The following is a 12,701-nucleotide window of genomic DNA, read 5'->3' on the forward strand; positions in this document are numbered from 1 at the left end:
TGTAAGAAATTTGAAGAATCACTATGGACTCTGGGAACTTGTGATGGGCATTTGTGATTATTTTTGACATTTTATAGACTAAATGATTAATTGAGTAGTAATGGAAAAAAATCAATAAATTAATCGATGATGAAAAAAATCATTAATTGCAGCTCTAGTTACATTGCATGTGTATGGAAACAAGCATGGAGAAGGAAGATTGTTAACTAGTTATTATTATTATTATTAACTAGTTATTACAAGATTTTGTTTAACGGGAACTATCGGCATGGCTGGAACGCATCTTAGACCAATCAGATTGCTTGGCTGAAACTACACATTGTATAAGATCCAATAATCAAAGTTTTCTATGTGTGTAGCTGGTGATGGAGTTCTGTGGAGCCGGCTCCGTGACGGACTTGATCAAGAACACCAAGGGCAACTCTCTGAAGGAGGAGTGGACCGCCTACATCTGCCGAGAGATCCTGAGGGTGAGCGTCCATGTTACTACGTCATGCTTCATCTATAAAAACATTATTAAAGTTATTAAAACTCCACAGCGTGCGTTAGTCCCGCACCTGTCCAACCGTGAATCAGCAGTAGTAGTTTATTTGAACGTTTCAAAGAGCACAGAGATTCTCTACAGTCCCCACGACACATTCGTGGCAATGACGTGTTCTTTCTGAATATGCAAAGAGGATTGTGGGAGGCGTGTGAAAATTAGCGGCCGAGGTGTGAAGATTCATAGTTGAAAGTAGGTTTTCACAACAAAGAACTTTTACTTCCTTTTATCAATGAGTTCAGAATAAGTTCAGAGTAAAGAACAGACGTGATTTGTAGAAAAATGTTGCTGCGACAGAAAAATTATAGTGCACAAATAGTGAAAATAATCAAAGATAAAAATGGAAATATCACTGATTTATTCCCACAATGGTTGTCTTGAACCTAAAGACAGACACGTTTTTTTTTTATCAATACTGCAGAGTTTGCCTTTGCTTTTCCAGATGTAGTGAAATAGAACTGGGTGTGGCTATTTTACTGCTAAACTCTAACTAGAAAACAGAAGAAGAGATTTTTCTGAAGCAGCCATTCCCTGTCGTCTGGAGCAGAAAGCAGAGTTTCATTCCAGAGTTTCAGTTTAAGAGTTTCATTCCAAAAACGTGATAGGTGATTTTCTTTTTTTTAAAAAGGTTAAACTTTCTCTTAACTACAATAATTACATCAAACTGTGGCACTTTTAGAAAGGAGTAGGTCACTTAATTCATTGGTTAAAAGACACTTGTTGACGGGATCTCCTATATTTTAGAGATATTGATTGATGAACTGTAGGTAATGAGTTTTTCATGGTGTTTTCATTGACACAAACCTGTTCTTTGATAGCAATCACCTGTTGTTTGCCTGCCAAGATATATAGTATTTTAGTGTGATGTAATGTCATGAATTGTATCTGCTTGGTGAATCTCCACCACATCATATCTCTACTATCTGTGCGGCTTTTTGTGCTAAGGGCTACAGCCTCCAACAGAAAGCACTATCACTACATCTTGTCAATTACACGCAGTGCTGCTCCAAACTGAGGCAACAACGATTTCCTGTCATCCTCTTTTATTCTTCTTCTCTCCCCTCATCTCTCTTCTCTCGTCTTATTTTGTGGTCTCTGCTTTCCTTCTCCCCCCTCTGTCCCTGGCCTTTGTCCTTTTATACTCTCTCTGTCCCTCTTTTTGTGTGGTTTTGTTGTCCTTTTTTTGACTCTTTCTCTCTCTACTTCTATCTCTCCCATCTCTCCATTCTGTCCTTTTTAACTTTCTTTGTGTCTTTTTCATTCCTCCTTCTTTCCCGTTTGTCTCTTTTGCTCCATCTGTATCTTGCTTCTTTTTTTTTTTAATTAGATATCTGCCATTTGGGAAAAAAGTGACAAGCCCCCCTACAAAATGACGAAAACAACTTAGAAAAAATCAAAAAATAAAACAACTTATAACTTATATCTGTTGTAAAGGATAGTTGATAACATAAGTTTTCAGTAAAAAAAAAAAAAGATAACTAATTTACAGACAGGCTATATTTTAGAAATATTGAATGATAAACTTCAGCTGATTATTTTTGCTCCAGAATTGATCTCCTACTACTACTTCTACTACTATTACTGCTATTACTTTTACTGCTACTACTATGACTACTACTACTACTATAACTGCTATTACTTCTATTACTGCTATTGATACTGCTGTTACTGCTACTCCTAGTGCTGTTACTGCTACTACTACTACTACTACTATTACTATTACTACTACTAATAATATGATACTTTATTGATCCCTGTAGGGAAATTCTCTTTTCCCTTGCCTCCCTCCACAGGGAGGTCAGAGGTCAGGTTCAGCTGCACTTCAGCAGGGTGTGGATACAGATACACTGGGCTTGAACGGGTGCTCACTTGTAGCATTTCGGAAATGAACTGTTTATATAATAATCTTTGCTCATTGCTCCAGTGGCTTTCATTCACACTGTGTGTCTCTGTCATGCTCTGCAGGGTCTGACTCATCTCCACCAACACAAGGTCATCCACAGAGACATCAAGGGACAGAACGTCCTGCTGACGGAAAACGCAGAGGTCAAACTAGGTCAGTCTGTCATCTAACCCCACTTGACAAAAAGGATTGGGAGGGCAGTAGGAGGTATTAAGTTTCACATGCCTCCTGTGTGTGTGTGTGTGTGTCTTTCTTCTTTTTTTACTGAATACCAGCCTACTCATCTCTCTCTACCTCTGCTACTGCATGGAGCAGATTGCTGAGGAAGGGACTCTCTCTCTCTCTCTCTCTTTCTCCCTCTCTCTCCCTCTCCCTCTTTCTTTCTCTCTCCCTCTCTCTCTCCCTCTCTCCCCCTCACTAAAGCCCATTTGGGAGGGATTTTAAAGCGCCTGTGTGTTTGTAAATCGGGCAAGCTATTGCAGGGTTGGTAATTCGTTCCTGTTTACAGTCCATTGTGGAATTCAGTAAAGCCCGCCGGTATGCACCAACACACATACACACACACACATGCACACGCACACACACACACACACACACACACACACACACACACACAAGAACCTGCAGTCAAAAACAGAGAAACAGATACACATGCATTGAAGTTGGGCACATTCTATACTATGTTCTGAAATCCTGTGTGTGTGTGTGTGTGTGTGTGTGTGTGTGTGTGTGTGTGTGTGTGTGTGCGTGCTCTGCAGTGGACTTCGGTGTGTCGGCCCAGTTGGACCGCACAGTAGGACGGCGGAACACGTTTATCGGGACGCCATACTGGATGGCACCCGAGGTCATCGCCTGTGACGAGAACCCCGACGCCACGTACGACTTCAAGGTGCTTCAGCCTCCTGTTGTCCTCAGAAGATTTCCTTCTCTCTTTCTTCCTTTCTTTCTTGGTCTCTCGCTCTCTCTCACTCTCCCTCTTCCTCTCTCCCTGTATTTATGCGCTGCGTCTCTTTCGTTCCAGAGTGATTTGTGGTCGTTGGGGATCACAGCGATAGAGATGGCTGAAGGGGCTCCACGTACGTACACAGACAATCACCCACACCTCTGCTACACCTCACGTCTCACTGCTTCTACACTAGATCACCATAATTTAGGACTAAATTATTTTTTCAGCCCAGGCCAATACAACTCTCCCATAATTTTAATGAAGGCCAATGGAGCTCATATAAAGTCGGTTGTCAGATTGCTGGGCTGCTGCCCAAAATCCTTAAGGGGTAATACCGATGTTTTTTTTAAGTTTGTGCCAATCGTCCCGGCCGTGCCTCCTTTCCGTTTGCTGTCAGTCATTTCTGCACAATATGATAAACAACTTCCACCGACCTGAGAATTGCCCGAGGTAGATAATCCATCACAGTGAACATGAACCCTTAAATTGATTTTGGCATTTTGATGTCTCTGTTTTTTTTTTTGTTATTTCATTGTGACTGAGTTGAGTGTTTGCACGCATTCAGAGAGATTTCAGGCTCTTTGATTGGATGAGCAAGGCGTGCGCGTCACACTGTAAACATATGACGTAGACAAAACTTTTCACCGAGCGCTGACACGTTTGTGATTTCGTTACTCACTGCTTATTGTCAGTCGCCTGACACACACACAGGAAGGAATGGAAGTCTCCGCCAGGAAATTATTCCCCTAAAAACATGTCGCCTCACAAACTTTAGTGTCCCATTTATTTCTTCTTATTTGAGGCACCTTTGTTCGCTGGGGAAGCAGTACGAGTAAATGAGTAAAAACATATGTATATATACTTTAAATGGCACCAGTATTCTCCTTTAAGTTCCATTTCAACCAAACAGGCTTGTGACCTATATTTCTATACAGTGGTACAGTTAATGAGTTATTAAACAGACAACACTGCCCACTTTGTAATGTTTCCTTTCTACTGTTACGTGACTCTAATGACTCATGTTCTCTCGTACAGCAGCTAATATCCTGACCAACTAAGAGAGACTATAATTAGAGAGGACCTAAATGTGCGTTTGTGTGTGTAGGTGTGTGTGTGTGTAAAACTATTAGATTGTTATCGGTATTGACAGCATGTATTGATCAGGTGAGGGCTAACTCAGGCTGGCTTTGACTATATGCCACGATAATGTTTAGTGCAATTTGCCTACAGCACATTCTGCCTAACTCACCACATGATTCTCACATGATTCCTAACTCTTCAGCGCTGTGTGACATGCATCCGATGAGAGCGCTCTTCCTCATCCCACGCAACCCCGCCCCCAGACTCAAGTCGAAGAAATGGTGAGTGTTTTGTCTTGATAAATGAAATGTTTGCTGTGTACATTTGTCCATTTACATCTGCTTAAGAAAAACACTATCAAAACCAGGATAATCTGCCCAGGAATATGCTGGCCCTGAAATAACCTTGTTGAACATTTTATTTGGCTCGTGCTTATGTAGATAGATTGTGATATGAATGGATGAATGTGTCCTGGAGACTCTGTATATTTTGGATTTTTGGATATATTTTTATGTCTTTTCTCCCGTCAAACTAAAAGGTTCCTTTTGGTTGTAGGGAGTTGTCTGTAAAACATAATATGTGTATAAAGATGAGAGTGAAGAGTTAAATACTATATATCCATTTTGGGAAAAAATTTGGGAAAAAGTATCTCCGAAATCTAGAGGATCCAGTCTCCAAAGCTGTTTTGATTTTGTCAATGCAGGACATAAATTACCTCCATTTCCTCTAAGAACAGGACATTCATAATATCTATCTAGAACTTGTTTTCATTTTGAGCTGGTAATCATTTTGTAAGAGTAGATATTTTACTGGAAATAGTGTATTACATGTATCTAATTTTGGAATTAAACTTTTCTAACTCACACTGAAAAGCTTCAGTCTCAGTGCAGAGGGCATCTACAGCCTACAATATCTAACTAAATGTTTGCTTTGTGTTTCTGTGTTGTGTGTGTGTGTTCACGTGTGTGTGTGTGTGTGTGTGTGTGTGTGTGTGTGTGTGTGTGTGTGTTCAGGTCAAAGAAGTTCCAGTCGTTCATAGAGAGCTGTCTGGTAAAGAGCCATGGCCAGAGACCCAGCACAGAGCAGCTGCTCAAACACCCGTTCATCAGAGACCTGCCCAACGAGAGGCAGGTCCGCATCCAGCTGAAGGACCACATCGACCGCACCAAGAAGAAGAGGGGAGAGCGGGGTGAGGCGGAACACACACACACACACACACACACACACACACACACACACTCGTTAGAGACATCAACCCAAACGAGGACAACATTTTCACAGATATGACACTGTAAAAAGTTAGTTTTGTAAACGGTTTTGAACTGGAATCAGAAAAATATTTAGGTCCCGAACCAGAGAGAGAATTTCCCCACGGGGATCAATAATACATAACAATATTATCATTGTTATAATAAATACATACATAATACATACACACACACACACACACACACACACACCAGTATTTCTCCCAGAAAATGTTTCTTTAGACCATGTGACACTAAAATTCACCTCTGATACCAATAGGAATGAAAATCTTTTAGGCAGGAATGCAGCTCCTTTAGGCAGGCGGGCTGGCCCACCCCTCGAATTCAGTGTGTGGCTGAAAACCTGTCACACACACACACACACACACACACACAAACACACACACACACACACACGGGCAGCAAGCACCGCATTGAAGAAATAAGGCTGTAAGGGTGCGATGGAGTATATTTAGAGGCGCACACGCAAACACGCGTATAAACACACATTCACACAAACACACACATTCACACACACACACACACACACACACACACACACACACACACACACGCAGACGCATACATAGATTTCAGCGAGGCAGGAAATAAAAGTGACAGACCTCCATTCCACTCTACCACTACGCACAAACACACACTCACTCAAACTGATAGGCTGACACACGCACACACACACACAGGACTGAGCCAGCAAGAAGCGCATTAACCGCTTCACAAAACAACATACTGCGGGGCGGACTTCACGATGATGTATAGAAATGTCTTGTCATTGTAGAGACTGTGGCTTTCTCCAGCTGTCACTTTGTCACAGCGGGCTGACAGGTCCGTGTGGATGCGTCTCAGGAATAGCCGAGCCTCTTTTACTCCGCTCTGCTTTAACCCTCCTTTGACTGAGAGAGCTCGGACCTAATGTTCCCCACCTCGCTACACACACTGAAATTACAATTTACACTCTCATCCAAAGCAGCTAAGAGAAAAAAAAAGTGGATACAGTAGAAGAATTCGGTATCTGGGAATGCCAAAAGCGTGAACAGCCTAGTAATGAACAAAGGGAGCGCAAGTGAGAAATGCTAAATATGAAATGGAATGGCTTTTCCCTCTGCTGGTTATCAACTCATCTTTCTTTTTCTTCCTCTATTGCTCACTCTTTCTCTCTCTCCGTCTCTCTCCCACTCTCTCTTTCCATCAGATGAGACAGAGTATGAGTATAGTGGCAGTGAAGAAGAGGATGAGGAGAGAGACATGGGTGAACCAAGGTGAGTGACCTCACATACATACAAATATATACACACACACACACACACACACACACACACACACACACACACACACACACACACAGCTTCACAGCTTCACATACACTCACAGTGGTGGAAAGTAACTAAGTACATTTACTCAAGTACTGTACTTAAGTACAACTTTGAGGTACTTGTACTTTACTTGAGTATTTCCATTTTATGCTACTTTGTACTTACACTCCACTACATTTTAGAGGGAAATATTGTACTTTTTACTCCATTACATTTATTTCACAGTTATAGTTACTAGTTACTTTTCAGATCAATATTTTATATTTAAAACGTTTGATCATCTTTATAAAATAACTATAAAATAGCATTGCTATAGATTAGACTACCCAAAAGTATAGCTAAATTGTTAAGATTAGCTTCACGTTGACAACTTTAAAATGCTGCTTACATGTACATGTATGTCAATAAATCAGTATTAATATTCCAATAATTTATGAAAAATATAACTCTCTAAATGGGGACTCTAAGTACATTTTGCTGCCAATACTTATGTACTTTTACTTAAGTAAAATTTTGAATGCAGGACTTTTACTTGTAATGGAGTATCTTTACATTGTTGTATTGCTACTTTTATTTAAGTAAAAGATCTCAGTACTTCTTCCACCACTCCACAAACTGACACCTCTTCATCACTATTCTCACCAAACATCAATTATCACCGCTGTCCCTCATCCTCCCTCCTCATTGGTCCGTCCCCAGCTCCATCATCAACATCCCCGGCGAGTCGACCCTGAGGCGGGACTTCCTGCGGCTCCAGCTGGCCAATAAGGAGCGTTCGGAGGCCCTGCGGCGCCAGCAGCTGGAGCAGCAGCAGAACGAGGAGCACAAGCGCCTGCTATTGGCCGAGAGACAGAAACGCATCGAGGAGCAGAAGGAGCAGAGGAGGCGGCTGGAGGAGGTAAGCAGGGAAAGACTGAAAGACTAATTTAGTTTGATGTTGGCGTAAAGTGTGAGAATCTACTTTAAAGTCTTGGCGTGTCCTTCAAATGTTTGATGTAGGTTTGTTTAATTAAACGCACCACACCCGTACACTAGACAAGCAAGATTCTTGACTCTGAGAAGTGTTTCTTCTGTCAGGTTTTGACGTTTAATTACTCTGCTGTGGCTGTAAGTCACTCATTGTTTTGCCCTTTGTGGCAAACCACACCCATCTGATGCCTAAATAAGAAAAAAACCCCAAAAACATTCATTTCATTAAGCAGCAACCCCAAACCAAAGAGCACCTTCAACAAATGCCTCCATACACCAAAACCCTGTAGACGCACTCCATCATGTATATGTATGCATGTTCATACTTACACAACCCCACATATACCATTTTGACTGAGGCTGGATAAGGGACGGGTAGCAGCAGAGAGACAGGCACACACACACACACACACACACACACACAACCTATCCCCAGTGTCCCTCTCTTAGTTCCAGAGAGCAGGCTTACAGCAGGAAATCCTTAGCCCATAATCTGTGCTCTCTCTCTCTGGGTTCCCACCAGAGTTTGCCTCCCAACGCAAGGCTAAGCACCATGACTTGGCTCAACTAACATGACCCCTCCACTCAGGGCCAAGTGTGTGTCTGTGAGTGTGGGTGTGTGATAGAGAGAGAGAGAGAGAGAGATAGAGAGAAAGAGAGTTAGAGTGTGAGTGTGAAAAGTGTAAGTGCCTGTATGTTTGTGCATTTGTGTGTGTGTGTGCGCACAAAATCCACATATTCCCCGAAACACAAATCTTGTTTATGGTAATGTTATTTCTATACTACTGAAGGTCAAATGCACCACAAGGGCAGAACAAATAGGAAAATCCTCTTACTGGTCCTCGCTTATTTTAAGGTGGTAATTTAGGTTAGAATTAGGGTTAGGTTTAGTTAAGGCTAGGTAAGTAGTGAAGAGGGTTAAGGTTAGGGGAATGAATGTTGTCAGTTAAGGTCCTCACGATTATAGTAATACAAACTAGGGCTGGGCAATATATCAATATTATATCGATATTGTGATATGACACTAGATATCTTCTTCGATTTTGGATATGGTAATATCGTGATATGGCATAAGTGTTGTCTTTTCCTGGTTTTAAAGGCTGCATTACAGTAAAGTGATGTCATTTTCTGAACTTACCAGACTGTTCTAGCTGTTCTATTATTTGCCTTTACCCACTTAGTCATTATATCCACATTACTGATGATTATTTATCAAAAATCTCATTGTGTAAATATTTTGTGAAAGCACCAGTAGTCATCCCTACAATATTGTCGCAATATCGATATTGAGGTATTTTGTCAAAAATATTGTGATATTTGATTTTGTCCATATCGCCCAGCCCTACTTACAACTGAACATTTAGCCCACTTCGTAGAAAATACCGAGATATATATCGTGTATCGCCATTCAGCCTAAAAATACCGAGATATGATTTTTGGTCCATATCGTCCAGCCCTAATACAAACATGTGTGTGTGTATTTATGCATGCAGGCTTATGTGTGCGCTCTCCAGTATCTCCCTGCAGTTATGACAATCAACTGAGTTAACATACACAGAAAGCAAAGTTTAAGCATTTGTGTGATAATCTGTACGGACACGCGCGATTTGTGAATTCATGTACAGTACTCGTGTAGAAATGAGAAAATTAATTGTGCTTTGCAGTGTAAGCTGTTGGGATGAGCAGCGGTTCTGACGAAGTTCTGTTCCGCTCGTGCTTCTTGTCGTCCCGACAGCATCAGCAGCGAGAGCGCGAGCTGAGGAAGCAGCAGGAGAGGGAGCAGAGGAGGCGCTACGAGGAGATGGAGCAGCTCCGCAGAGAGGAGGAGAGGAGGCACGCCGAGAGAGAACAGGTCCACACACTTACTGCTGTATACTGGGGACACACACACACACACACACACACACACACACACACACAGACAGACATAGACAGGCAGTACAGTTATACAGAAAATGCGCGAAGTGCTGACACACACACAAATGAAACTCAAGTCCAACTTCCCTCTTTCTACCTTACACTATCTTAGTTGTTTCCTGTAAATTTATTTTCTGTCTTTTTCTGGCAAACATATTCCCCTCTCTCTCTCTCTCTCTCTCTCTCTCTCTCTCTCTCTCTCTCTCTCTCTCTCTCTCTCTCCCTCTCCCTCAGGGATGTGATTCTTTTACTTCAAGTGTTTTTCAGGATTTCAGTTTTTGACACGCAGCTCCTGTTCCTTTCTAATCTGATGTTGCTGTTGTCTTATGTTTTTTTTTTGCTCTGTTTTTCTGTTTTTCTGTCCCATCCCTCTCTGCCGTTTGCTCACTTTCTTCTTCTCAGCTCCTGGGCCCTGAGTGTAAAGGAATTTTATGCGGGCTTCTTAAATGTTGCGAAAAAATAAAATGCAAATTAGTATGTCAAGAATTTATTAGTATTGGGTAAATTGTTATCTTTTTCACAATATCTACAAAAGCCACTTTTGAGTTGTTGAATTATTGTGCAATGAGATTGAACTAAGCGCACATCGTTATCTATCGGACAATATTGTGAAATTTGCCATTTCCAATTAGCTTCTCTGATTCGATACATCATAGTTGGAAATTCAGCTATTGAGTCTCTGTTGGCTGGCAGGCTGATAGGAACATATCACTCTCTCTTCCTCTCACTTCTGTTTGTCCTTCTGTGCTGGCAGGCACTTGCTTTCTCTCAATCTCTCCCTCTCTCGACTGATCCCTCTTCTTTCAGGCACACGTTCCCTACTTCTCCTTCTCTTCTTCCGTCTCCCTGTGTGTGTTCTTATTGTAATTAGTTATCATCAGTGGGCACTATTTATCTCTTATCTTTTCTTTCCTGCTGTGCCTGTTGTGCATTCACTATCATGTGTTCCTCTCTTTCTTTGTTGTTTTTCTATCTTTCCCTGTGCCTCTGTTTTCCTGCTTTCTCTGTTTTACCCTTTCTTGCTGTCAGTCTCATTGAACTGACTGCTATTCAGGAGTATATTCTTTCTCTGTCCCTCTCCCTTTCTTGCTCTGTTGCTGTCCTCTTCAAGCTTTTTGGAAATATATCCCCTGTCCTCTTCTTCTCTCTCTGTCTCTTTCTCATTTTCTCCCTGTAACGCATTACAGTTGTTCCCGAATATGCTCTTTTTTTCCCCCACTTCATCCGGCTTCTGACTCTCATCCTCCCTCCTCATTCACAGTTATCCCAGGAGAATATCCTCTCTCTTTCTCTTTTTATCTTTGCCTTCCTCTCCCTGTCTGTGTTTGGTTGTTCAGGAATATACTCTCTATCGCTCACGTTTTCTGACTTTTTCTCATTCTACCTCTTTCCCCTTGTGCCTGCGTGTTGTTCAGGAGTATATCCGTAGACAGTTGGAAGAGGAGCAGAGGCAGTTAGAGATTCTCCAGCAGCAGCTACTACAGGAGCAGGCATTACTGCTGGTAACCACAGGGGGCGCTCTTCCCCGCCCAGTGCTACTTCTACTGCACTCCACCTGTGCTGTGTAGCCCCCCCCCCCCCCCCCCCCATCCCCACTGCATGCACCCGGGTGGCGATTTGATGCATTCACAGTCTGATGCATTCAATCTGTTAGCCACAGCTTTTAGGGAAGAACTGAAAGGGAAAACAATGATTTGCTTATCTACGCTCATCCCCGCTGTTAAATATGGTCAAATCGCCTACTGCATGTACCATTAAGTTGGCTGGATCTCAGAGGGCCCTCCCGAGGGTGCAAAAACACTGTTTTGTTAGCCCCAATTATGTTGGCCCACACAAATTGAGAGCATCCAGGAGAAAATAGGACAATGTTGTTTTTCCACAGAGGGTTTCTCTCAGTGCCCCAGTCTTGAAAATTTTGTCTAGGGCAACAATTTTGTGCTTTATTAGTGCACAGAATCTACAAGACGTCTCGCAGTGTTTGCCCACCCTTCCTTGCATCCTCTCTAAACTTATTAAAAGCGAAATAAGATCAAGGAGGCATTGAGAGAGGCTGCAAGGAAACCTTTTGAGATCCAACCCATGTAAACACCCCAGACCACTGCAGTGTCTCCAAACACAGAAACCCAGGATGTGTTGTGGACCATAAATGGTGTCATCTCCTTCCCTTCATACTGCGGTCCTTCCTTCCTGCCTCCCCCCCTCCCTCCCTTCCTTCCTTTCCCCTGTCTCATAGGTTTTGCCAAAGCCTTATGTATGTTAATATGCCCAATCTCCTTCATCCAACGTCACACTTATAATTGTGACTATAATCATAATTGTGAGAAGCATTTGTATTGTTCCATATATATGTGATCCCAATAGTCAGTATGTGTGTTTATCAGGTCTGTGTTGCATGATCAGTGAGTGCATGACTGGAATATGGTATCTGTCTGTGACAGGCATGGGTCAGGCATAGTATTTGCAAATACTTGTGTGTGGTTTGGTTGTTTGCCACATTGAATTGCCTGAAAGTCAATGTAGTATTTGTGCAAGTGGCACCTTGCCTGACACTATTAAGATTTTCTGGTGCTGTAAACTCCACCCATCTGTCAGGTTATAACAAATGCTAACAATTATTTGCAACTACTATTTGACTCAGCTCTGGTTCAATATTGCATAATTATAACTATCTCCTGTTTACGTGTTGATCTCACTGTCTCTCTCTCTCTCCCTCCCTCTCCCTCACTCTCTACCTCTCTCCATCTTTCTCTTTCTCTCTTGCCTCTCT

General features: G+C 42.1%; 1 protein-coding gene across 1 annotated transcript in view; it reads left to right on the forward strand.

Moving 5' to 3' along the window:
- Positions 1–359: 359 nt before the first annotated feature.
- LOC139647047 (TRAF2 and NCK-interacting protein kinase-like) overlaps positions 360–12,701 on the forward strand; it is a gene marked incomplete at its 5' end in the record, with an annotated part of 35,790 nt that continues 23,448 nt past the window's right edge. Inside the window, 10 exons of the mRNA XM_071522866.1 lie at positions 360–470; positions 2,507–2,597; positions 3,203–3,333; positions 3,466–3,520; positions 4,673–4,751; positions 5,484–5,659; positions 6,928–6,994; positions 7,748–7,946; positions 9,753–9,869; positions 11,350–11,436. Coding sequence (XP_071378967.1) covers positions 360–470; positions 2,507–2,597; positions 3,203–3,333; positions 3,466–3,520; positions 4,673–4,751; positions 5,484–5,659; positions 6,928–6,994; positions 7,748–7,946; positions 9,753–9,869; positions 11,350–11,436 — 1,113 coding nt within the window. The remainder of the gene's footprint in view (positions 471–2,506; positions 2,598–3,202; positions 3,334–3,465; positions 3,521–4,672; positions 4,752–5,483; positions 5,660–6,927; positions 6,995–7,747; positions 7,947–9,752; positions 9,870–11,349; positions 11,437–12,701) is intronic.

Source organism: Centroberyx affinis, unplaced genomic scaffold (assembly GCF_046629955.1).
Source record: "Centroberyx affinis isolate AG114_WGS23_722 - 3 ecotype Tasmania unplaced genomic scaffold, CSIRO-AGI_Caff_v1 ptg001037l_1, whole genome shotgun sequence".
In the NCBI taxonomy this organism is placed as follows: domain Eukaryota; kingdom Metazoa; phylum Chordata; class Actinopteri; order Beryciformes; family Berycidae; genus Centroberyx; species Centroberyx affinis.